The sequence below is a fragment of the Tauraco erythrolophus genome, chromosome 3 (genome assembly GCF_009769465.1).
Source record: "Tauraco erythrolophus isolate bTauEry1 chromosome 3, bTauEry1.pri, whole genome shotgun sequence".
NCBI lineage: Eukaryota > Metazoa > Chordata > Aves > Musophagiformes > Musophagidae > Tauraco > Tauraco erythrolophus.
In genome coordinates, this window is record NC_141467.1 from 59,325,565 (window position 1) to 59,351,166 (window position 25,602).

The following is a 25,602-nucleotide window of genomic DNA, read 5'->3' on the forward strand; positions in this document are numbered from 1 at the left end:
GTTTCCATCTACACAACTGTGTTTAACTCAGGTTTAAAACAGCATCATGGCATAACGAACTGATGCCACAGTAAGGCAAGGAACTGGGGTATAATTGTGCATGTTAGATTCCGCAGCACTCAGTTGTCATGAATACCAGTGTTTTGCAGGCATATTTATGTTCTTGATGACATTCACAAGTATACATGATTATGCCCATTTTGTCTTGCTTTTGATATAATTTAATAAAAAATAACTACATGTCGCTGTACCAGATCAGCTATGTAACATCACCTCAAATCCTAGCTTAATAGGTTACTGTTCAGCTTTAAGTTATGCAGTTAGAAAAATCTCATTTAAAATCACTCCTAAAAATTCAACTCAGAGAGTTTATTTAATAAAGTCTAAGTTATAAACACTATAGAAATGTGAATACATGCAAATGACTGGCTTGCCTGTCACTCAAAGCCAGTGTTATTTGCTGCAAATGTGTTTCATCTATTACACTTAAAAAGATGAATTGCGTTGCTTAGGTGGATGGATAGGACATCTGTTCTAGTGATAAACATCTGTATAAAACACAACACAACATTTTAATCTTTTTAAAATTACAGAATAATAACCTCCAATATGATGTTGTTATTGTATTAATATTTTTAAAGTGAAATGATTAAACAGAGTGTTCTACTGAAAGGTGACGTCCTCAAAATAAATCAAGTCATTACTCTAGAAGTACATTAAGGATAGTAGTTTTGTTCCCTCTTCTTAGGTGTATTTTGTTTTCTATTATTTTTTTTTTCTTGGTTTTACGTGACTGCTGAATTAATTATTTTTTCAATATGTTATTACCGTAGTCCCTCAGAATAGCCATTCTGCAGCTATTGACTGACAGTTATTGAACTTTCAGGTCTTATGGTACATCTGTTCTATCACCATCTGTTGTCACAGTAAGGATTTGATCAGGTTTATTTTGAAGGAAAATCTCTAGAATGAAACTTCTATTGTTAAATGTTTAAGAAACACACAGAGGGAGCTGAGTTCTTGCTGTTAAATTAAGCAGAAGTGCACGATAGGGTGTAAATTATGCTGTGCTAATTCTCCACATTGTGTTGTCAGCCATCTATAGCACTCGGCGTGGATTATTACTCCATAACATAAACCCTTGAAAGGCTTATGCTGCTTATTAATACTTTATTGAGCTTTCTGTAAAATAAAAGGAATATCTATGTATCTATCTATCTGTTTGTCTGTCTATCTATAAATATGTTTGTTTGGTTGACATGAAATACTTCTCATTGAGCAGTTTCTTTAAGTGTTTTAGATGCTTCTGAGTCACTCTATTACAAAAACTATGCTTCCTGTGGCCAATAAAAGATTTTTCTTCCCTTTCCATTGTAGTCCAGAGTAGCTTTTGAACTTAATGTCATAAAATTTTAGAAGAGCAATACACACCATAGATTGCTAGAGATTTTAGTCTGAGGAAAACATGTTGACTTTTGAGAGGAAGGTCAGACTGCTTCCTGAAGATAGTTGATTACCTGATGAGCTAGATAACATTCATGTTGTGAGTCACTTGATGCAGTTATTGGATAGTAATTCTTATATCCTAGGGCTGCATACCCTATAGCTCATGAAAAGATGGAAGTAATTTGGACACCTGCTGGAAATTTAGATGGTAGAAAAGAGTGATTAGATCAAGTCCTTATTTAAATCTCAAACTATAAGTCTCAAGCTGCGTATCAAATCATTTCTGCATGTCCAGCAAATTCAGTTTTGCCTCAGGTATAGATTTAATCCTCATTTACATATTTTTCTCATTTGTCTTCTCATGTTTTTTTTTCCTAATACTAACTCATTAGTAGAAAAGGTATTAGTTAGCTAATTTTTTTCTCTGCAATGTTAGTGTCATTCCCTGAAAATTACTTTCAGTAAGGGTAAGTTTTGTGTGACCAAATTTAGTTACCACTTGCCTATTAGATCTGTGTTCAGATTTTAGTCAATACAGGGATGACTAAAGGCTTGAATAGGGCAGATGAATGAGGGGAGTCTAAAAGCCTTGCTCTGTTGTGCACATTTACAATTGTGTGAAATAAACAGACATATCCCACAACAAGATGTTAATAAGTGGAATCTTAAATTGATAAACAGATAAATAAATGTTACTTATTTACTAGTTCTGGAAAAAGAGTTACTAGATATATTACACCTTTGGGGGACATTTCAAGAGTAGATTATAGAGAGGATTTAGGAATTTGGAGGGAAGTGATGTGATGCCTAGCTGCTGCCCATTTGGTTCCTGAAGAATGGAGAGCTATCAGGATAAGATCCAAAACACCTGGGGTGTAGTGCTACACTGGGCAGCTCACAGGGACAAGTCTGATAGCCTTTCTCTCTTTGTGGCTTAGAGGTCTCAAGTCAAAGCTTCATTCAGGTCAGGTTCAAAGCTCTGAATGCTTCCACAAAGACTCTTTCTAAAAAATTAATGGAAGTTCCTGCTCTAAATAAATAGATAGATAAATAAATACATACATATACTTTACAAAATAATATGTTTATGCCTATTTTTGAGTGACAGTTGTGGCTTAAAATTATTCAACTGGTAAGTAGACAGCTTGATCTACTGCTTTCCAGATTAAGGTGTTATCACCAGATCTTTCACTTTGCTTTATACTGGGATATGAAATCAGGCTCTTTCTCATCCCACAGGTCTTCTCTATCTTTCTGCATAGTGTCATAGCTTCAACAGGAGCTGTATACCTCAGCTCTGAGCTTTATGGTTAGGTCAGAAGATGAAAGATACAAGTTTGACACACTGACTTTGCAAGCCCTGTAATTGCTAGGTTGCTATAATAAGGGCTTTCCCTTCAGCTGTTACTTTTTGCAACAATATGATCTTAACACTTGTTAATAAACCTGACCCTGCCTGCATGCATTCAGGGTTCTTCAGAATCAGACCACCCTCAGCAGATTTAGAGGAATCACTGCTTCCTGATTTGTCATAAACCTTTAACATGGAAAAATACTTGCAATTCTTCCCAAAAGCATAATTCTCGATCTATGAAGGTCAGACAGTGAGAAATCACTGAATTTAAACAGCGGTGGAAGGGATTGCTTTTGTTGCATCATTTTATCCCTGTGTTCTATTTATATGCATGACATAATTAAATCCTGCCTTAAATCTCTAAATATATTTGGATCTGAAATTTTGCTACTTACCCAAGAAATGATATATGTAACCTAAATAGGACAGTGAAAGGGATACTTGCAATTTAAAAGACAGCTTTTTGAGGAAGTTGGATATTTATGATGTCTGAGACTGGAAACATAAGTAGCAAATGTTAAACCAAGAAAGAGCCATTTTTTATTCTAATAGAATAAATACTTGCATTTCTTTCATGTGTTTTATTGTTAGACAGGATTTTTAGCTACTTTGCAAACCAGTCAGCAAAGCAGGAGGACAGGAAGCAAATTTCAGCACCCTTGTTTAGAAATAGATGCCTTGAATAATGAATGTGTCCTGTACCTCTCCACTCTCTGACAAGTTCATGAAAAGTGGTAACAAAGGGAGGAAATAAGAAAAGGAGAGAAATTGGATCACCATATCCACAAAAAATATAGGTCATCTTTTTTTTTACTGTTATGCTTAGAAAGATTAAGTATGATAAAAACTTTTTTTTCCTCTCTAACCTCACCTTAAATCAGGAATCGTTAATATCCATAGCTTACCAAATATGATTTTTTTCTGTCTGGCAATTTTGGAATTTTCACTGAAGGCTGAGGCTAGAAAATAAAAACATTGCAATGCTTTATTATAGTTTCTTTTTTATTACATTAAGTGAGTACAGAAGCTACCAAGAATAGCATTAATTTTAGTAGATTAGAATGAAGGTATTCAGCAATCCTATACACACATTATTCCTTGCGGAACTGTATAATCTAAACACATTAATTGAAATCAATGAAGCATATACTTTAACTGTAGATCTTCTGTTGAAGGAGCACATGGGAGTTAAAAGGCTTAAAGAAAGTATTTTTAATTACAATTTACTTCAAGAGGAGAGGTCAATAAGCATTTCAGTTTTTCTCATTCACTTATTTGACCTCTATGCAGATGACCACTGCTTCATATCATACTCTGTGAAAGGAATTTTGTGGACCATAGGTGATCATTGATCTTTTCCCTTTCATCAAAATAATAGTCCATGGTATTGGTGATACAGTAGCTGTCTGAATTTCAGAAAATAGTTGATGTGTAAAGTAGTACAAAGAAATTGACAATTTATGGATTACCTACAAATGAAGAGGGAAAAAAACCCCAAAACTATTAATCACTGAAGATATCTGAAGGAAAACTCACAATAAAATTGATGGAAAAATTAAAAAAAAATGTAGTTAATTGGAAATGCAGAAACATCCCCTAGAAATTCATAATATGAGAACACCTTTTTGTCCTTCAAAACAGTTATATTTTCTGGTAAGGAGACACTGTTTAGTGAGCAATATCTGTTAAATGTTTAGCACAGTAGAGAACTTTTGCTTTCAATCTTACTATTTTGGAAAACAAAACTCATTAAGTCCAGTCTATTTTATGACACAGCAACTAGAAATTTAACAGCGGCAAATAGATGAACTATTATGAGGAGCTGACAATGGAAAAAAATATTTATTTATTTAATAATAAACGTTTTTCTTGTTGGAATATCTCTTAGTGATGTTGAGTTTAGAACCAAAATAAGTCCACCTTTACTTACGAAGAATGATTCTGGAAAATGGCACAGATCTGGAGAGACAAAAGAGCCTGAAAGAGTAGACTGGCAATGTTGTGGCTGGGAACTTCCAACCAAGGTCCAGACAGACGTCTGACTTCTTTATCTAAAACAGGTTTCTAGCTGATGGCTCTGTTGGCGTGTAAGAGCTGAGTGTTCAGAGGCATTCCATCTGACTGGCATGCTTAGAGTACCTCCAAAGTCCGTCAGGATGATGCAACAGTATGCAGCAGTTTCTAGGTGCTTGCTTTAAGTGTACAGCCAGAAGTCATGCTGCTTCCCATTATTTGTTTAACAGCCTACTGTTTACGGTACTTGCTTAGTAGAAGCCATGGTCACTCATCACTCCAACTTGCTGCTCCCACGAGCCTGCCCTAACCACAGTGGGTGAGATAATACAGCAGCCTCTCCTTCCTCTCCTGCTGAAGTAGACTATTGTTCAAAACTAGCTCCAGACAGTGGGAAAGAAGAGTATGGAAAAATGATCCGGACCTCTGAGAATATGCAAAAAGGCCTTGAAGGAAAGATGCTCTCTGTGAGAGAAGAGACTTCTGGCTAAGTGTTAATTATGAGTTTACATTCATCAATTGTTTGATAAAGTTCTCGTAGGTCACTATCTGCTCTTCACAGGGCCTTGAACTATTCCATCAGGATCTCTCCTTCAGACACACAGATGGCATCCATAGCTGATTTTTTATGTTCTTCCCTGTGGATGAAGGACCCTGCCTGCCCCTCTGTACAGCTCTCTCTGGAGACAGAGCCTCAGTGTCTAACATTGAAGGTAGAGTTTCGTTCAGGACCCAATACTAATTTTGGGGCATTAAAGTCCTTTATGGGTTGTATCCCTCAGTTGTTCGTGATGGTGGGACACTTAGCATTAAAAAAAAAAAAATTGTCTGAGTGGAAGAAGCTCTGATATTATTGCAAAATATTTATTATCCAATACTCCTTTAAGACTGAGCTTTTCCAATGAAGCTACAAAATCCATGGAAATACTGACAGATGTCAGGTTCAAGTCTACTATTGACAAGCATCACTCCACTGTTGAAAAATAAGTAAGTGCAACATGAGTTCAACAAAAGTTATGAACTCCACTGTTAACTCCCTGCCACAGACCATTGGCATATGAGAGTGGAAAATCCTTCAGGATAACCTAGATTAAATCTAAACACCAAGCAAATTAAAACAAGCTTTATTCTGACAAAGAAAAAAAAAATTAGATTCTTGTTAAGCACCTCTCCTATGAAGACAGGCTGAGAGAGTTGGGGCTGTTCAGCCTGGAGAAGAGAAGGCTCCAGGGTGATCTTATTGCAGCCTTCCAGTACTTAAAGGGGGCCTAAAGGAAAGCTGGAGATGGACTTTTTACAAGGGTATATAGTGATAAGACAAGGGGCAATGGCTTTAAACTGAAAGAGGGCAGATTTAGATTAGATATAAGGAGGAAATTTTTCACTCTGAGAGTGGTTAGGTGCTGGAACAGGGTGCCCAGAGTGTTGTGAATGCCCCATCCCTGAAAATGTTCAAAGCCAGGTTGGAGGAGTTGTTGAGCAACCTGATGTAGTGGAGGGTTTCCCTGCCCATGGCAGGGGAGTTGGAACTAGATGATTTTTGAGGTCCCTTCCAACCCTAACCATTCTATGATTCTATGATGCTATGATTAATTTATGAAGATAACCATGAAAATAATGTCATGTATAACATACTGAATATCATGTTCTTGATCTAATCATCCCCTAAGGGCTTTTCTTCAGCTCTTGAAGATAGTATTTTAACAGTGGATTTCTCCTACCTTGTTGTCTTTCAGAATGGAACTGCATTCTTGCTCTCTTTCTCCAACCAGTTTTATTTGGATACCACCATTTGAAAATTAATATTTAAAGTGGTTCCAGAGTAGTCCCTCTTCTCCTTCTTTCTTAGTAATTAATTTAGGAAGACTTTTATTTACTTTAAGAGTATGTAAGAATGCAAGTTATACATCTTTACTTCAGTCTTTTATATGTCAGCTTTTCCATTCTGTTTAGAACATCAGTTGAGTTTCAAGTAATTTTGATATTTAGCATATCTATTGTCTTCTCATTTGACTTCACACCACCTCTTTCCCTTCCTCCTCAACCACCATAAAATATCTGGGTCCTTCACAAATTGTAACCATTTCCTTCCGTTAACAACTGAGAAAGTATGATAGGATTCATCTTTCATTTCTCAATATCTGTTTATGAGCAATAAAAGAGTCCTACTGTCTTCAGTCTCAAGGATTCCTCATCTGCAAGCACTCTGTACTAAAAATTCCTTTCCAGGGTGTATTTTAAGGATGAAAGTCTGGTGTGAGAAGTTTGATACACTGTCTCACTGAAAATTAGGGTAGCTATAAAATGGATGAGTTTAGAAAATCCTGAACAGCTACAAATGGATTATGAAATGTAAACTACTACATTTGGTCTGTACTCCTTCATTTGTGTATGCCATAGAAGAATAGTGTGGCACTGTAATGAAAACGATGCTGAAGCTGATTTGCTAAGAGTAGTAAGTCAGGACTATTTTAAAACAGATTCCAAGACAGATATGACTGCTTTGAGATCAAAGAGTCACAGAATCATAGAATTATTTAGATTGGATGAGTTGTTGTAGGTCACCTGGTCAAAACTCTCCTCAGAGAACAGCCAACATAAATCAAGTTTCTCAGGACTTTCTCCAGCAAAGCTCTGAGTATCTTTAAGAATGGAGGTTTCATAACATGTCTCTCCAAGAGAAATAATTTAATTTGGTACTTTTTAAGTACTAAAAGACATCAAAGGTGCTTTGATACACGATTTCTTTGCCATAATGGCACAAGATAGATATAGGGAATAAATCTTTCTGTAGATCTAGCAAGGTATATACTCTGGATTTCAATTGCAAAATATGTATTTGTTTTCATAAAAATTATTTTTCAGACTGTTGTGATTGAAAGTTGAATCTCTGAAGGCAGGTGAAAGAGAAAAGCAGTGACTCATAATGTTATCTCTAGCTGTAGTGGAAGATGAATACTCTTTTGGACCCATTTGTTAAAATAGTCTTCATAAGCTATCCAAAATCCACTGAAAATCCTTTTAAAAGAGAAAAAAAAAAAAGAAAAAATCTATGGCTTGCAAAATACTCTAATACATGATATGTGGCTAGGAAGTATGAAATAAGCATAAATACATGCTTGATTTCCTAATGACATTTTGCTTATTAGATTGTCATGCAGAATTCTTTGAAACAAAAAGGGAAGTTCAAGCTAGGTGTTTCTGTACCAAATATGTTTCTGACGACATTTTTGAGGCATTTTTTAATATTTTTTTTTCAGTTAGTGATTTTTTTTATATGTGATAAATTTGGTGATTGTCTAGAATTTTTACTCTAAATCAATTTTCGATTGTCAGTAGCAAAGTCTTTTTTGTCAGATTTTATTCAAGATAATCATTAATAAAAAAAGAAAAATTTCAAACACTTTTTAGTGTTGTGGAGGTTGTAATAAGTGACTAATATGATTATGAACATGTCTTGCTTTCATAATTCTGTGTTTTGTTCTTTCTACTCATGATCATTTCTTTATATCTTTGAAATAAACTTTGACTTAAAGGGAGATTAGAGGATCAGTGTTATCAGGTATTTCTCATAAGGAAGGAATCATAATATTATCCGTATATGTCAAATTTACGGATTAGTTTGCAATTTATTACATGATATGAATTCAAATATAAACTGAAGTTTTACTGCATTGCTCATTTTTTATAGGTCAAGAAGATTATCATTTTCTATTTAGAAATTAAGCTTAATTAGCACTATTTCTTAATGAGCTCAGAAACTGTAATTTCATTAGGCAAAAGATTGTTTGATACAGCTAACGAATGATAAAATTACCTTAGAGAGTATTCTTTATTGATTTAAACATTAAATTTTTATACTGCTTGTTGGTTTTCTTCCCTGTTGGTAACTGACACTGATAAGGTCGGTCCACCAAAGACACTGTGCAGATGCATCAAATACTTTTCATCTGTAGATTTTTGTGTTCTGTAGGAGAGCTGCGTGCCTTTCAGTTATTTCTAACTAATCCACCAGCAGATAAGGCCTCTTCATTATTTCCCTTCTGTTACTAAACTTTGCTATGATGCACTGATTGGCAGTTGCTGCACATACTGATGTGCAGAAATGTTAGTAAGAAAATTTAATAAATAACTTTGCTTAAAAGAGACATCTATCCTCATTAATAGTTGTAAAGAAATGCTGCATACACGATACTCAAAAGTGTGGTGTATTGCTTGCTATCATGTTTCTGATTGCAGTAGTCATTAATCTGTGAAGGATTATATAGATATCATTATTTTTTAATTGGCTCTAATAATTGCTGTATTATATGTATTTCTGTGAATGTGAAACTTGGTTTCAAATGGTGTTTTAGCTTGTTGTAATAGTACAGTCCTTCCCTTGATGCTGTGAGTTTTCAGAAATTAGCAGCTTTCCTTGAACCTTTGTCATATTTTTTTCCTAACGAAAAAAAGTTATCTAATCATCAGCTGACTTTTCCTAGATCTCCTTTCTCTCAGCAAAATCATGGTGCTGGTAAGGAAGAACAAAATCCCATGTCACTACTCCTACTTCTTCAGTCACACTCTTTTCATTCAAAATGATTAATTAACTGAACATGGTGTTGTGGGTTAGGTTGAACCCCCCCACACAGCCGGTCACTCCCCCTCCCCCACCCCCAGGAATGAGGGAGAGAATTAAAGGATAAACAGGAAACCCGTGGGTTGAGATAAGAACAATTTAATACAGATGATTTAATGCACAGTGTAAATGCTCACCACCCCCTCGTATGCGAAGCCCGTCTCGTCCCAAGGCTGCAATCCCGGACGAACGCGAGGCCCCGAAATAGAGAGGGGCAGAGAGAGAGAGATAGTACTCCAAGAGTGGGAGTACTGGGAGAGGGAGAAAAAAAAAGGCAATAGAGCAAAAGCGCAGAAGCACAAAAGAGCAAAAGCGGCGAAAGAGCCAAAGCGCAAAAGCCCTTCTGTCCGGCTGACCCTCACTTTTATACTGGGCATGACGCTGCATGATATGGAATACTAATTGGCCAGTTTGGCCCTCAATCTTAAGTTCCACCACAAATCACAAGGGGAATTGTGTCCCCCTTGTCCCAGCTATGCTCCCCCCTTATCCCACCGTGCTTCTGCACTCTGGCACACTGAAAAGTCCTTGGAGTTTCACGTCCAACCACAAACATCAACTTGCTATCAGCGTTCTTCTCAGAGCGAGCCTCTGAGTAAAACCAAAACACGGAGCTCTTCTAGCTGCTAAAAAGAAGAGCTAACCCGGTCCCAGCTAAAACCAGGACACATGGATTATGAAAGCTTAAAACTGAAAATGCAGAAAATAGATTGTTTGTACTTTTGAAAATAAAATTTCACCTCTTGATTGCTTTTTATTCTTTCAGTTACATTCATTGACTTCTTAAAAAATGAATGAGTTGCTAAAAGGCAATGTAGTTCTAGTCTAAATTTATTCAAATATTTTTAGATATTTTATTTATATTTATTATTCTGGGAGTGTATAAGTAGTGATTGTGTTGTCTGAGAGCCTTCGGAAAGTCTTAAGAACACTTTAAGCTTGCAAAAGTCTTTTTATTTTGATAATCAGATAGGACAGAAATTCATTGTTTCTCAGAATAAATAGCAAAAGAAGTTTTCCAAGCATTAATAGTTATTTTAGTCAGTTCGTAATTATTACCATTTAAATAACTAGGAATGGAAAGTAAAAATTTAACTCTGTAATAGTCGTCACCTATGGCTATTGCAACTGCGGCTATTGCCCAGGTTGCCCAGCTGGGTTGAATTGATTGAATTTCCTAATTAAGGTTTAGACCCTGCCTACAAAAGGTGCGCCATTTCCTCTTGGCTGTTGTAGATGTAATGACATCCTTAGAGCTGCAGCCTAGGCTGGTGAGCAACATTTGGTGATCTCGATGTGACATGTCTGAGAGACTTTGAGGACTGTGACTCCCTTGCCGGAGCCAGAGTAGCTGGAGCCAGGGCTGGAGTGAGAGTCCTTTGGTAAAGAAGGTAAAGCTGCAAGCCCAAAGAGGGAAGTGTGCTGGAGTTGGAGTGAATGGACTGGGTCTCTGCTCACTGTAAAGCCTTTACCTTCCTTTAAAAACAAAAGCTGGTAAAACAAAAAGGGGGAATTATGGTTATTGCAACTGTGGCTGTTGCCTGGATTGCCCAGCTGGGTTGAATTGATTGAATTTCCTAATTAAGATGTAGACCCTGCCTACAAAAGGTGGCCCATTTCCTCCTGGCTGTGGGAGATGCAATGACATCCTTGGAGCTGCAGCCTAGGCTGGTGAGTGACAGTCACCCAGTGAACATGAATAGCATTATTCTGTAGAATTTTGATTTTGGTTTCATCAGAGGATGAAGTATTTAAATGTAATATTTTAAGACTAAACAAACAGGCTTTTGTGTATGTACATATATATCTGCACTGCTAATTTTGCATATAGTTCAAACTTCAGTCTCTCAAAGGTGTAAAAATATTTGTAAGTCAGGTCTTGTGAAGTTAATGTTACCAAAAAAGGGAGTTCTGTCAGATATGCTTATTTTGCTGTGCTGACTTAAAAGACGGCTTTAAGCCTATGTGGAGTATTTGCAGTTTTATTCTGGTTTTGTGAGCACTTTGAAGTGTAAACATCTGATTCTACAGAAATGTAATTTTAATGTAAGGCAAACTAAAAAGTTATATTGCTAAAATTAATTTCAAACAAGTCCGATCTATTACCCATCATCTGTATTTCCTATATACTCAGGCATTTGGGGTTCTCACACTTTTATAGTTACCTTCTCCTTTGGATGGAGCTCAGTAAGCAGAAACTTAGCAGGCTTTCAGGATGTTAGCAAAGCAGCTATATGAGTAGTGTGATCTCTCAGAGACAGCCAGATAGCCTAAATTGCACTAGTCCTGTCCAAGTTCTGCTTATCAGTCCTTTTCAGAGAAACAGAAAATGGAAATCAAACCAGTATCCAGAACCAGTCATTGAAATCTAATTGAAAGCTACTCCTGGGGCAAATTAAGAATGATAATAAATGCTTTCATAAGCGATTCACTTTAACTCTTTCCTAAGAAAGATGACTATGTCAATTGTTTGCTTGGTGGCAACATCCAAAGTCTGAAAAACACTATCTAGTGACATGTAATATTCTGATTTTTTTCTTCATTCAGCATGTTTCAGTAGTCAAACCTGACGTGACAAAGACGGATGTAACAGATTGCTCATTGGAAAGGGGAGGCCATACCCTCCAGCTCAATTATCTGAAATATTTTTTTGTTTAACCCATTTATATTTTAAAGCCTTAAAGATATATTACACTTATACTGTGTAGATTTAGAAGAGGCAAAAGAAAAGACACTAATCAAAAGATGTCCTATACACAGTCAAGCTACTCGGCTTTAGAATAGATGATGTTTTCTTTCTTGCCACCTGAGTCTTGAGCTTTCTGTATTGCACTGTTACCTGTTTAAACTCTCAAAAAAACCAGAAATTTTATCCTGGATTAGAATTTGCAGTCTTGTGACTGTTCTTAAATTCAGCAGGTGAAAAATGGACAGGCAGGAATTCAAATATGACCGTATATCGAAGATGTTTTTCCCAGTAAAGAATACAGAATCCTACTGGTTGCAGTTACACAAAAGCAAAAGGAGGGGGGATGATGACAGTGTGATATATCGTAATTTTTTTAGTCACAATATGTGTGAGACCTGCTCATTATCAAAGAGTTTGCTGAGAGCTGCTCTGTTGAGAGTGTCAGAGAAGATCTGAAGCTTCTCAAGTTGGCTGTAAAATGCTTGTGATGGCAGTGGGACTGTCTCCTCAATGATAAACCTTGCAGCCAAATGAACCTGCTCAGGAATGTGCTAAATTGCTCCGAAGGTGAGTTATGTGGCAGGTAAAGAAGAGAAGTCTCTGCAAGAAGAAAGGAGGCTCATTCAAGCAGGGGAGGCAGATCACTCTAGGTAACACAAGACATATTTTTTCATCATCTAGCTACCATACCTATTAACCATTCATATCCTGTAAGCCAGAACTAGCATGAGTTATTCTTGTACTGATTCCTTCTAGTAATTTCACGTGCAATCCTTAAATTAATATAGATTAGTATCTAATACTGCAGTTTGCATTCAAATCTATCTTTGTAAAAAACAGCTGCATAAGGTCTGTCATGGAAAAAGTCTTAACACAGGAATGCTGTACTTTCTAAATGCTAATCACTTCTATTAAAATGAACAAATTCAGATTGCAATGAATTTTAAATACATGTAATTGTTCATCGACTTGAATAATTTAAGGGAGGCACAAAATCCTCAACTTTTAATGTTGACATTTTGACAAAGGCGCACAGTTGCCCAATTAATGTTCAAATTGACTTTGTCTTTAGAGGAATTCATTTCAATGAACAGATACTTACAAGTCTTAAATAAGTAAAATGAGTGCTTTGAAATAAACTGTGGCTATTAACATGTAACATTGGATGACAAACTGACTGGATGAGACAAAATGTTGCTTGAAATTAGTAGATTATAAAAAGAAGATTGTGAGAAACCTGGAAAAGCAAATTACAGATCTTTACCTCTTCAGAAAGCTGTCCTGTATCCACATATAGCCATCACTTTTCACATTTGTGAAAGGAGTGAAGGCATGAAGCAGTCAATATAGTCCTGATTTCTAGCAAGATTGGGTAGATCTCCTTGGTCAAATGCTAAGATTTCTCATGGGATGGTGTTGGATGCCATGTAAAGTGTAATGCAGGTTTTTCAAACGGTGCTGTTAATGTTGGACAGTTGACTGCAGAGGCAAATTTTGTTACTCTAAACAACTGTCTTCACTCTAATTATGATATTGTATAGTAAGAAAGCAAATGTACTCTGCTTTCAGTCTTTGATATCAGTTTTCAGTTGTCTGGAGTGTTAGGGAAAAATCATCTTTCATACTCTGGTTTCTCTTCAGATTGTATAACTAAAAGGTATATTTTGTCTGGTACTGTTTACTTTAAGACTCCTAAATATTTCCTTAATTTTTGTGTGATTGTTTAAGAAACAGAACAGGACAAAACCAAAAGGAAAGCCTATACTCAGCCTTGCTCTGGTAACAAGATGACAACATGAGTTCTTACCCAGAAGGAAATTAAACTATATGAGATACAATAAATGTGTAATTGTATAATCTCCCATAATAATTTTATAATCTCCAATAATAAATCAAATGCTTAGAGACTGAATAATCTATTAGTAGCTAGGTGGCTCAAAAATATGAGTGATCTTTGTCAGTGATAGCTCTAAAGCACATGGGATAGAAAGGAGGAGATACAGCAGAGCAGAACTGAAGGGGGAAACCATTTTACAAGCAATCATCTTCTGGTTTTATGCATTCATAATTCTTCTTATTTCACAGAATGGTAGAGGTCATAAGGAGCCTCTGTAAGTCATCTTGTCCAACCTCCCTGTTCAAGCAAGATCACCTAGGGCAGATTGTCCAGGACCATGTCCATCCACAATTCAAACCAAAAATATTATGCCTAAATTTTGAAGTTCAGAAATGAAAGTCAAAGGATATGTTTACCAAAGCTGCTACTTTGATATTAATAATTTAATGGCATCAATTTCTAGAAAAAACTGACCATTACTCGTGCTTATTTGTCACAAAACATAATGAAGCAAATGAGGCTTTAAGTTATTTTAAATCTAATTTGAAACATGTAAAATAATCTTTCATTGCCTTTTGTCTTCTGTTTCTTTGAGGTTATTTTTCATATGCCAACTGCCTTGTTTAAGTAGACTTTGTGAAGAAGAGAGAAAATAATTCATAGGAATTGAAAAAAAAAATCTTTATAGAACGATTTCCAAGCTTTTCACAAACTTGAAAAGATAGGATAGGAGACATTTTGACTATATTTACGGTAGAGTAATTTTTTTCTGATATTCATTCAAAATTGTATGTTCTTCTGTTAACTTTAAAAAAAAAAAGTAACAGCTTAAAAATCCTAAGACTTTTAAATACAGGACTTTTTGCCAATGGTTACGTTACAATCACACTTCTTGTTCCATTTTAGTGTGGTTTTATTTTTTTTCTGCTAACAATTGTTCATAATGAATTTCAAGACTATCATATGGGGAAAATGATATTACAGTTAGGGTAGAAAGCATTATCTGAGTTCCTCATCCCTCATCATTTTTCCCCTGTATTGTCTGACATATTCGTCTTCTGACTCCATGTTTATCCTGCTGCCCTACAGCACTGTTTCACATAATATGAATATGAGACTTCCAAGATAAAAAGCTGTCAGTGCATCTGTTCTGATCTTTGAATCGTCTCACTCATTTAATGTCACATTTTGCATTTAATTTTGGGCAAATTTTCCTGTATTTTTATCTTACTCTTCTTTGTAAAATATAATAAAATTTGTGGAAAAACTCTGGAAAAGTCTCTTTAAAGGTCAAAGCTATTTAAGTCATTTTAGCAATATGTTGGACTGATACAAAATATAGCAATTTATGGAAATTTATCTTACTTGATTAGAATGCTGTAAGTACATTATAGATTTTTGACTGAAGAAAGTGTCCTATTTCATTTATCATTTAGATACAGATTTTTTTTTTAACTGTACATGGTTTAACTCCTAAACCATAATAACTTATTGAATCTTTGTTACTGAATCAGCAGCCACTAAGTTAACTAATTTGTGTCACCATTTGATTTTGAAGAATCAGCTGCTTCAGGTAAGTTAGAAACCAAGACTGCAAAAATTATCTTTTAACTGGAATGTTATCACAAATAAAATCTGTTTTCCCCATCACTGCCACCTTTGTTGATAATGGTCAGCAGTTTACAGGGATTCAAAAACACTTTTCTAAGATTAAAAAAACTAACCTAGTTTTTAAATTTATAAGGGAGCATGCTGTGCACCATCCGTTTGTGATTCACATTTATTTCTTTTCATCATGCGTCTGTAGTTATCAACATTTCTTTTCATGTAGAGTCTCCTGAAATTCTATGTTTTTTGGCCAAGTGTTAAGATGTGTTCCAAAACTCACAGGTCAGTTTTCATATTCATCCTGGGGGTGTTTATAGATGAGAAGCTCAACATGAGCCAGCAGTGCACTCATGCAGCCCAGAAGGCCAACCGCATCCTGGGATGTATCAAGAGAAGCGTGGTCAGCAGGTCAAGAGAGGTGATTCTCCGCCTTTACTCTGCTCTTGTGAGACCCCACCTCAAATACTGCATCCAGTTCTGGTGTCCCCACCATAAGAGAGACACAGATTTGTTGGAGCGTGTTCAGAGGAGGGCCACAAAGATGATCCAGGGGCTGGAGCACCTCTGCTACGAGAACAGGTTGCAGGAGCTGGGATTGTTCAGCCTTGAAAAGAGAAGACTTTGAGGGGACCTAATAGCTGCCTTCCAATACCTGAAGGGAACCTGCAGGAAGGCTGGGGAGGGACTTTTTACAAGAATGTCCACTGATAGGACAAGGGGAAATGGGTTTAAGTTGAAGGCGAACAGATTTAGATTAGATCTTAGGAAGAAATTCTTCAGTACGAGGGTGGTAAGACTTTGGAATAAATTGCCCAGAGAAGTTGTGGATGCCCCCTCCCTGGAGGTGTTCAAGGCCAGGTTGGACGGAGCCTTGAGTAGCCTGGTCTAGTTGAGAGGCATCCCTGCCCATGACAGGGAGGTTGGATTAGATGATCTCTGAGGTCCCTTCCAACCTATGCCATTCTATGACATACATGAACTAGTAATTTGGAAAGTTAAGATCCTTTTCCAAATAAATAATTTTCTTGAAGCTGTTCATAGTCAAAGCTTTTTCAGAAGTCAAATGTTAACCAGTAACATAAATGTCTCAAGAACATGGCCTTCATTTTATCTCATAAGTGAAAAAGTTTCGGCAGTTTCTCAGCTTCTTTATGTAAAAATTGCAATAGTTTATCTAACTGCATATATTCAGAGTGTTTAGATAAACTGAGACCACTTTAGCAATATGTAAGTAAAATAGTATTTATTTGGTTTCACCCTATTTTCCAGAATCTAGACCATGCTTTTTTAATCCACACATGTGAATATGCACATGCACTCAACTTTGTAGAGTGTTCTTAATTGTAATCCTACAGCCTTTGCTTAATAATTTTTCTGTATGTTTAATAAGAGGTATTTAGTCTGAAGAAGAAATGCCTTTTTGTTAATAAAACCTTGTTACAGTAGGTTGTCTGAAAAATTGATCTAATTTCTCCTCATGATCTACAGAGGCAAGTGAGAACTATTTAAAGGAGCAATTGTCTTAAATTTCATGGCTGCTTTAGTATTAAGGCAATCAAATGTGAAATATCAATACATCTGCACAGCATGAGTGACTGTATCCTGTTATTCTGATGAATAGTAGAAGTAGAAATGAGGAATGTGAAAAAGAAAAGCACTAACTGAAAACTGATTGCATACAGTGTTACAGTGATATTAAATATCATCAGGCAAGATGATATCTTACTGTGTGTCTGATTTTAATGAAAAAAATCAAAGATGTAACCAAATCAATTTGGTTTAATTAATTTTAAAGTATAGATGTCTCAATTCCTAAAAATCGGACATCATTCATTCTCTTTCAGTTACAGAGAGGAAAATGTGTCAAACTTCTGCACATAGTAGTGCAATTTTCTATACTAATTTTACTTTTCTGTGTACTCACTCTCAGTCACTGAGCTCTACAAATTCCTACCAAGTCAGAGGTATGGGGATTCATACTTATCCTGCTTTGGATGACACAAAACAGCAGAAATGAGGGAAATCTGAACAATATTGAATGGAAATAATTTAAAACTTCTTTTACTGTACCTGCCAGTTGTTGTTTTGTTGTGGTTTTTCTTCTGACTATTTCTTCATTCAGGAATGAATGAGATTTCGGAGAACGTGGCTTTTTAGTTATTGCATGATAGTATAGTGTTCAGCACTTTGCTTGATTCTCGAGTATTGTGGTTCTGCTCTGTTTTCTTCCTGAGTTTTATAAACTTGCTTAATGAGCAAACCAGCAGATACTTAAACGTATGTTATTCATAAGGCCCAAGACTATATTGCAATATTAGTGTTTACTATTGCAAATGAATTAAATGTTGAGGTTTCACTGTGTTAGAGGAATGAACCTTCTCCTGTCTATATTTATAGATGATAAAATATCTGAGAAACTGTGATGGAGAGTAATAGTGTAGATTTCATACATGGAAATTTGAAAAAGCCACGAATTTCCAGTGTATTACAATACAATTCAACAGGAAAAAAAAAAAGAAAAAAAAAAGGAAAAAATATCAGAACCCCCCTATTCATTTTAATGTATATTCCATGAAGAACTGTTGATGAAAATCCTCTTTCTAACAGTAATGAAATAAACTTGTGTAAATCACTTTTAAAAAAGTATGTGACATACAAAGTCTCAAAGGATAAAACATGCATTGATAAACTTGCTAACTCATTAACTATTAATATTATTGTAGCTGTTCCTCCTAAACCATTTTCCTTACATGTTCATTACTGACGTTTAAGATGGAAAATGCCCCACACCTAGTTATGTAGAAATCAGTTTCACAAAGAGATTTAAAAATAGATGTATTCCATTAGCAGCACTGTATGAAATAAAGTTTGTTCTGTTTTCTAGAGTAGTAGAATACCAGTGCACACTGGAAATTTTTTTCATTACTAAAGTCATGATTTTAAATCAAAAGTTGCATGATGTGTCTACTCCAGAATTTGGCATAGTGGTGACTCATTTTCTGTTACTCTTTAAGGATTTGACGTTAAATTGCTCAAGCTTAATAGATGAAGAGGTAGAGAATTAGATCTTAAAATGGATTTGAATAAGTTCTAGTTCATACATCTATCTAGAAAGATCTGCAAGTAGTAAGAGTTGACAACATTCTGGTTACTTCTTAGCTGTAGATGAAGTCTATTGAAAATAGTGTCTTAAAGCAGTCTGTTAATTTGCTATTCCTAAGCAAGGAGGTTCAAAACTTCTACATAGGGATTTTCAGAGATGGGAGGGAAAGCTTGCTATTATTTGGAAATAAAATGTTTTATTTTTATTTTGTTCATATTGTTTAAGCATAATTGTGAACTTGTATGTGGAGACTCTATCTATATTGCAGTGTAACAACAGTTACTTGATTTTATATTCCTGCCTAGTGGTTCCTTTTACTTCACTTACATTAAATTGCTCTGACATGATCTGTCAGCAAATACGTAGAATTACTTCAGGGAGCTTTTAATGAGATAATAGACCTTTAACATCCACTGAGTATGTGGTTTAGCTTTTTGTTGTTGTTGCTAGTAAAATAAATGCTTGGTTTTGGATTGTCATAACAAGCAACCTTTATACAAGGACCTGATTGTAAGTGAACTACCAATATTGTGTCAGTGGTTCAAGGTTTGTAGCTATGTAAAATTTGACAGATATCAGCTTACTTGCATGAAATATTTTCAGTTCATTTGAAGAAAGTGTCTGAGGAATTTGTCAACACTATTGATTTTTCTGTCAGATAGTCTACATGGGCTGGACGGAAGAACGGGAACAAGACTCTCTTCAGGATCGAATGTACACGCCAAAGTTCCTAGCACTGAGGGGATCTTCCTTGTATAAATTTATAGCACCTCCAGTAAGTATATTTCTCATGCTTAGCGGGAATAAATGTTATTAAATAAAATAATTTCATGTAATATGTACAAGGCTTTCACAATGAGATATCACTCATTGGACTACCAGGATTGCAACCTACAGCATTGAAAAGTTCCAGGGTGTATGGTATAGAAGTGATAGAAAATAGCTGTTCATCAGATGATTTGGCATCTAACAAGAACTTCTTTACCCCTACTTACCTGAGCACTTAGAAAAATAAAAGAGAAATCTACTTTTGCTAAAAGGAGGTGCTTCATTTTCCTTTGGCTGGCAGAACAAGCCTAAAGCAAGATGGTTAGATTTAAACAGAACTATCATTCTGAAGTCAAGCTGTTGAGATTTGGGGAGATATCAAAGCTTTTTGCATGCTGTGGAAATGACAGTATCTCTGTATTTAGATTTCATCCTGAATGTAACTTTTGTGCTGCTTGTGAGCACCAAAAGGAAGGTAGGGAAGCAAATGAAATTGTTTAGGTTAAATGTATTAATTGGAATCTGACTGGCAACACTGGGCAAAATTTTAGCTGTTGTCTCATACTCAACAATTTTCTTTCACAGTTTTATGGTACATCTAAACTGCATTAAACAGAGAGATCTTCTAGCTAACTTTTAAACCAGTAGCTAAGGAGCCAGTAGCAGTCCGATATCAGCAGCAAGGAGAGTCTTGTGGATTCATGTGTTCTGTTTATTTTGTGACCTTTCTTGACACTAAACTCTGTGTTGCCAGATCCAGGCTCTAGCTCCTTCCTGCCTGAGTCGTAGAATCATTAAGTCATAGAATTATGAAACATTTTGGGTTGGAAGGGACATTTAAAAGTCATCAAGTTCAACACCGTTCAATGAGCAGGGACATCTTCAACTAGATCAGATTTCTCAGAGCCCTGTCCAACCTGACCTTGAATGTTTCCAGGGATGGGGCATCTACCACCTCCCTGGGCAACCTGTTCCTGAGGTAGTTCAAAGCCAGCTTGCAAGTCTTTTACATTACTCATCAGTCACTATTCATGTTTGCTTAGCAAAGTGTTTAAGAACATGTGAAAGACATGAAGAATGAACATATGAGCTGAAAACTTTGTGTATTCAATGGTACACTAGTTCACTGGTGTAGGAGTTTGGCTCTCCCATTGCTAGTAATTGGATTTTGACTTTTGTTGGTGGATGTTTTCCAGGATCAGATTAAAATGTCAGATTATGCTGCCAAGCACCTTGTCGTGGGTTAGGCCGATCCAGCAACTAAACTCCACGCAGCTCTCCCACTCCAGTAAAATGGAGAGGAGAAAAATATAATAAAAGAGCTGAGGGTCGAGACAAGAACAGAGCAGCACCCACCAACCACGGTCCCGGGCAAAATAGACTCAGTTTCCTTAAAGCAAAACAGTTTATTAAGAGCTACCTAAAAAGACAAAAGCAAACAAAAATGGTTACTTGAGAGGATAACAAGAAAACAAGGCCAAATCTTAAAAACAACACCACTCCCCCCCCCCTTTGCCTTTTCTTTCCGGCTCTACCTCCTCCCCTCAGCGGCGCAGGGGGCAGGGACTGGGGGAGTGCAGGTCAGTTCATCCATGTTGTTACTGCTGCTTCTCTTAAAGGAGAAGGAGTCCTTACACCATTGTCCCTTGCTCTAGTGGATCCCCTACTCACCAGGAAAATCCACAGACTTCTCCAGCGTGACCGCAGGATGCAATCCTTACCCCATCGGACTGCTCCAGGTGCGGGCTTTACCACAGTCTCGGATTCTTAGGGAGTTGTAGCCACTTGCTCTGGCGTGGGTCATCATATCGACCTTAAATGCATCTCCATACAAACTTTAAATGCATAAATGCGCCTCCACCTGTGCCCATGATTCACAATAGTCTCAGGCTCAGGCATCTCCTTTAAACCAAACACAACCCCATCGGCGGGGGTTGTCCCACAGGCTCTAGATGCGTACTGTACTCGGGCTCTGGCATCTCTTCTCCTCAACGTGGATCGCTCCACGGGCTGCGAGTGGGTCTCTGCTCCCCCGAGGACTGCCTTTGGCTGCGAGGGGGACACTTGCAAGGGGACTCAGCTGTGGCACACGTTGTCCCGTTCCATCTTCACTGACCTGGTGTTGGTGTGGCCGTTTCTCTCAGATCTCAGTTCTTTCTGGGTGAACTCAGCCCGGTGGGCACCCTGAGAGCGGGGCTCTCCCCGAGTTCCCCAAGCGGCTCTGCCGCCACCATCCTCAGCAGATGGCACCGTCCCGGCCCGGGCTGCCACCCGACCAGGCGCCGGGGAGCAGGGGCAGTGTCCCCCTCCCTTCTCCTTGCTCCTGGGCAAAGGCACACCTTTCTGATTCCTTTGTCCCGACGTAAATAGGGCAATTCGCAGAGGCGCCGATTGGCTCAAGCCCCGAGGGGGATGGGAGTCCGGTCTGATGGGCAGCTTCTGCCACCAGAACCTCCCCCCCCACATCAAACCATGCCACACCTTAATTCAAAAGCAGCTCTCCTGGTTTTGACAGACCTACTCAAGCATTTGTTGCATGTTAAGTAAAGTCACCTCCATTCTAAACACCAGACAGAAGCAGAAACAATGCTGAGAGCTCCCATTCAATACAAAGAGGAAGATTATTCTTTTGTAAGCATTATGGAAGAAACTACAAGCCTCTTTACTGAGGACTCAGTTGTAAGTTTCCAGGAGTAATATGCTTCTGGTGGGCAAGTAGGTGATGAGTGGTAATTAATGAGTGTGGGAGGAACATGTTCATGATAGGGCTGTGAACCATAGTGATGTGAGTTAAGACAATTTTGGCAAGCTGCTGCTGATCCTTGAAGTCTTTATAGGTCTAGTTTCAGATGAGCTGCAAGCACAACATGGTTTTGTTTTGCTAGATTTTGGTTCTTATAATAAAATAGAAAGACAGTTCAATCATAGAAAAAAATATTTTCTCTCCTCGGAGCTGGAAGGAATCAGAATGACAAACATGCTCTGTAAAGGACAGATAGAAGGAAGAGTTCTTACAGAGCTACCATGAAACATGTAATGGATGTAATAATTGCACACTTATATGTGCAGCCAAATTATCTTCTTATCAAAGACTGCAGTAGGACTTTTAAAAGGACTTCTAAAATCCTATTTTCTATATGCAAGCTTTTACACATGAAGTTGTTTGCTATTCTGCAGGTATATGTGTTCATCTCTTCCAGGGATTATGAAAGATCAAGAACAAACTTTCAATGCCACAGTTTCAGAGCTTCTGTTTATGGGACACATAAAGTGTTCTTATAAGAAGAAAAACATTTTTAATTATATTTGCAGTGTAAACTCCTTGGATTAAGTTGTTTTCTGAACAGAGATGTGCTGCCAACTTTTTAACCAGAAAATCAAATGAAAGTATTTCCCTGGTCTTTGCCAAAGTCTAACACATTAGGGAAGCATGTGTTAAAACAGTATATCTTCAGTGGCCTCCTCTTGCATCTAGTTTTATCTGGTTGATCAATAGTACCCTGCCTTTCCATGCTCACATAAATGAGCAATTCTAATGTATCGTATTTGTATTTTGAAAGCTTTAAACAACATTACTTTTGTTATTTTCTTTTCCTGTTACTTCCTGGTATGTTTTCTCCTTTAGAATTATTAAGTGCGTCAGGTATGGTGGGTTTCACTTTCTTATAGGTTATACTTGGAAATTTCAGAGATAATGGACTTTAATTGAGAAGGAGCTGCCGATATCTTTTCTCTTGCTACTCAAGCTTTTAGATTAAAAGATTAAAGTGAACAGGGCAAGCAATTTCTATGAGTGTCTTAATTCAACAGTTGCTTTTGCTTTGCACATATCTTTCTATATAAAGAGTTTTGTTTTCACCTGAGAAGAAATACCTTTGTAAGTTAAATAAAAAGCAGGAAACTGAGGGAGAATCAGGAGCTCTGATATTTTTCCCAAAAGTATGGGGCCTACAGTAACCTTTTCAGTATATCTCCAAATGACTTTGCTTCAGCAGCAATAGTAACTGCTTTTCCTGATGGGGCAATATGACTTCAGCTTGTGTGAAGTGATGTGTTGACATTGGGTATTTAGTCACTCCCTTCCTCAGAACCCATATTTCAATAAGATAGTGAAAACTGAGTCTGAGAATGACTGCAAATCAATAAAATTCTAATAGAAGAGGAATTATGACACCGTATTCTTGAACTTTTCGTTCCTGACTGTGATTTCCTGAAATGGTTTTAAATTACAATAGTGTCTATACCTGAAAATATGTTAAGGATAGAATTTTCTCATACAGCACCAAAATAATTTTGATCAAGAATGTTTTACACCAAGGCAAAGTTTTGTACCCATAGATGCTTCTCAGCCATGTTGTGTCTATTCATGATTGTTTTCTCTTTAGATAAAAAGTATATTGGTCTGATATAATATATTCTTCATATGGTATGGATACAATTTTATGATACAATTTTCAAAGAATTTTATATTCTTGAATCTTGAAAACCAAATAAACTGTCTTCATCAACCTCTTCATCTTGCTTAACTATTGTAATGATACAATTGTCTGTCTTTGGAGCTGGGCCACTCTTTAATGCTTCTTACCATTAAGATTTTTTTTCTTATATATAACCTAAATTTTATTTAGTTTTGTGGGTTCTACTGTCTTTTGAGACTATGAAGAATTCTCCTTTTTCCTTCTCACAGTTTCCTTGGGAAGTTATTTATAGTTTGCTGTGATATCCCCTTGACTCTTCCTTTACTGAATATATTCATCTATCCATTTCTGTCTTATTTAAGTCTTAAGCCTTACCCTTGCATGATTTTTGTGTAAAATAATTACTTAAATTAATACTGTTAAAAGCAATTGTCAAATCCTCAGACAAAGAGAAGAAATAGACTATTCTTCAAATCTTAGTTTGCAAGAATTTAGGAGCAGAATAATCTTGGTAAGGAAAAGAAAAAAAAAGAAATAGATATTTGCCTCTTATTTTTTTGTTATTTTTTTCCCCTGGATTCTAAGGAATGTGGAGTAAATATCTAGGACATTGCAAGGTTGGAGACTTTGGTCTTATGGATTTTCAAACAATGTAGGTGTCTGAGAGCAAATTGTGGCATGCAGTTACACGGAGAGAAGTGGTGACAAACATGTGCTCTTATAGTCTATGAGAGGATTTCAAGAGCTTCATCCTCTCAAGATCTCAGTGCAACCACCGCCAGTGTGGGCAGGAGACTCCCAGGAGAAGCCTCATCGTTCAGAATAGAGCTGCCTACATGCAAAGGCATTGTGTTGTAAGCACAAGCAGACAGGCAGGACATCTCCTAAGCACTGCCTAGATGGAACAGTCTGGTCTCTGGTAGTTACTGCTCTAAGGTAGTGTTTGATCATACTGGATGTAACGAGTAGAAAGTTTAGGGAAAAAATTATTTTTTTAAATAAATTTAATTCTTGAAATAAATAAAAATAACTTACTTCTTTTCCTGTTTTTTGTGGTTTTTTTTTCCAAGGTCACAACCTGGGATTGGACACGAGCTGAGAAAACATTTTCAGTTTATGAGATAATGTGCAAAATTCTCAAGGTATGATGAGAAAGTGTAAAATAAATTACCACTTTGTCAGACCAGTTGACAAGCTGGAGCATAGCACTGCAACTGGAAATCACCTTGCAGAAAAAGATCAAATTTTTTTCCTTTGAAGTAAATGTCCAAAGTCCTAGTGTCAGTAGATACAGAGCCAAACTCTAGAAGGAATGTTTTCAAAAGGTGTGGCAAAACTGGAAATAAACTAATTTTGACTACAAAACTATTTTTTCTCCATAATGTAGTAGGGTTTTATAGCTTTATTTTAATGGCACATTTAACCAGTATAACATTTCTTTTTAAAACCAAAGAGCTAAAGAAATAGCGATCAATTCAGTTGCTTTCAAATATGTTGAGTCAACTAACAGTGACTGGAATGTAAGATTTCGCTAACACTGAGAGCAGAGATCTTAAAATATGCAATACCATTCTGAAAACTTTTATCGTATTTTTTTCAATGTCTTCAATTTGCCTTAACTGTAATAATTGGGAAGAGATAATGAAATATGTTTACAAAATTAAAGCCGTGAGTAACAAATTGCATACAGCATTGTACATTGTATTTAATTTTTAATTCTGAATTCATTCAGAATGAATATATAT

The 25,602-nt window shown here is 36.6% G+C and overlaps 1 protein-coding gene across 1 annotated transcript in view; it reads left to right on the forward strand.

Moving 5' to 3' along the window:
* The window catches only part of SNTG1 (syntrophin gamma 1), a 162,537-nt gene that overhangs the window by 84,678 nt on the left and 52,257 nt on the right, over window positions 1-25,602 (forward strand). The window contains exons 12-13 of the mRNA XM_086609311.1: window positions 19,330-19,446; window positions 24,928-24,999. Of these exons, the coding sequence (XP_086465437.1) occupies window positions 19,330-19,446; window positions 24,928-24,999 (189 nt within the window). The remainder of the gene's footprint in view (window positions 1-19,329; window positions 19,447-24,927; window positions 25,000-25,602) is intronic.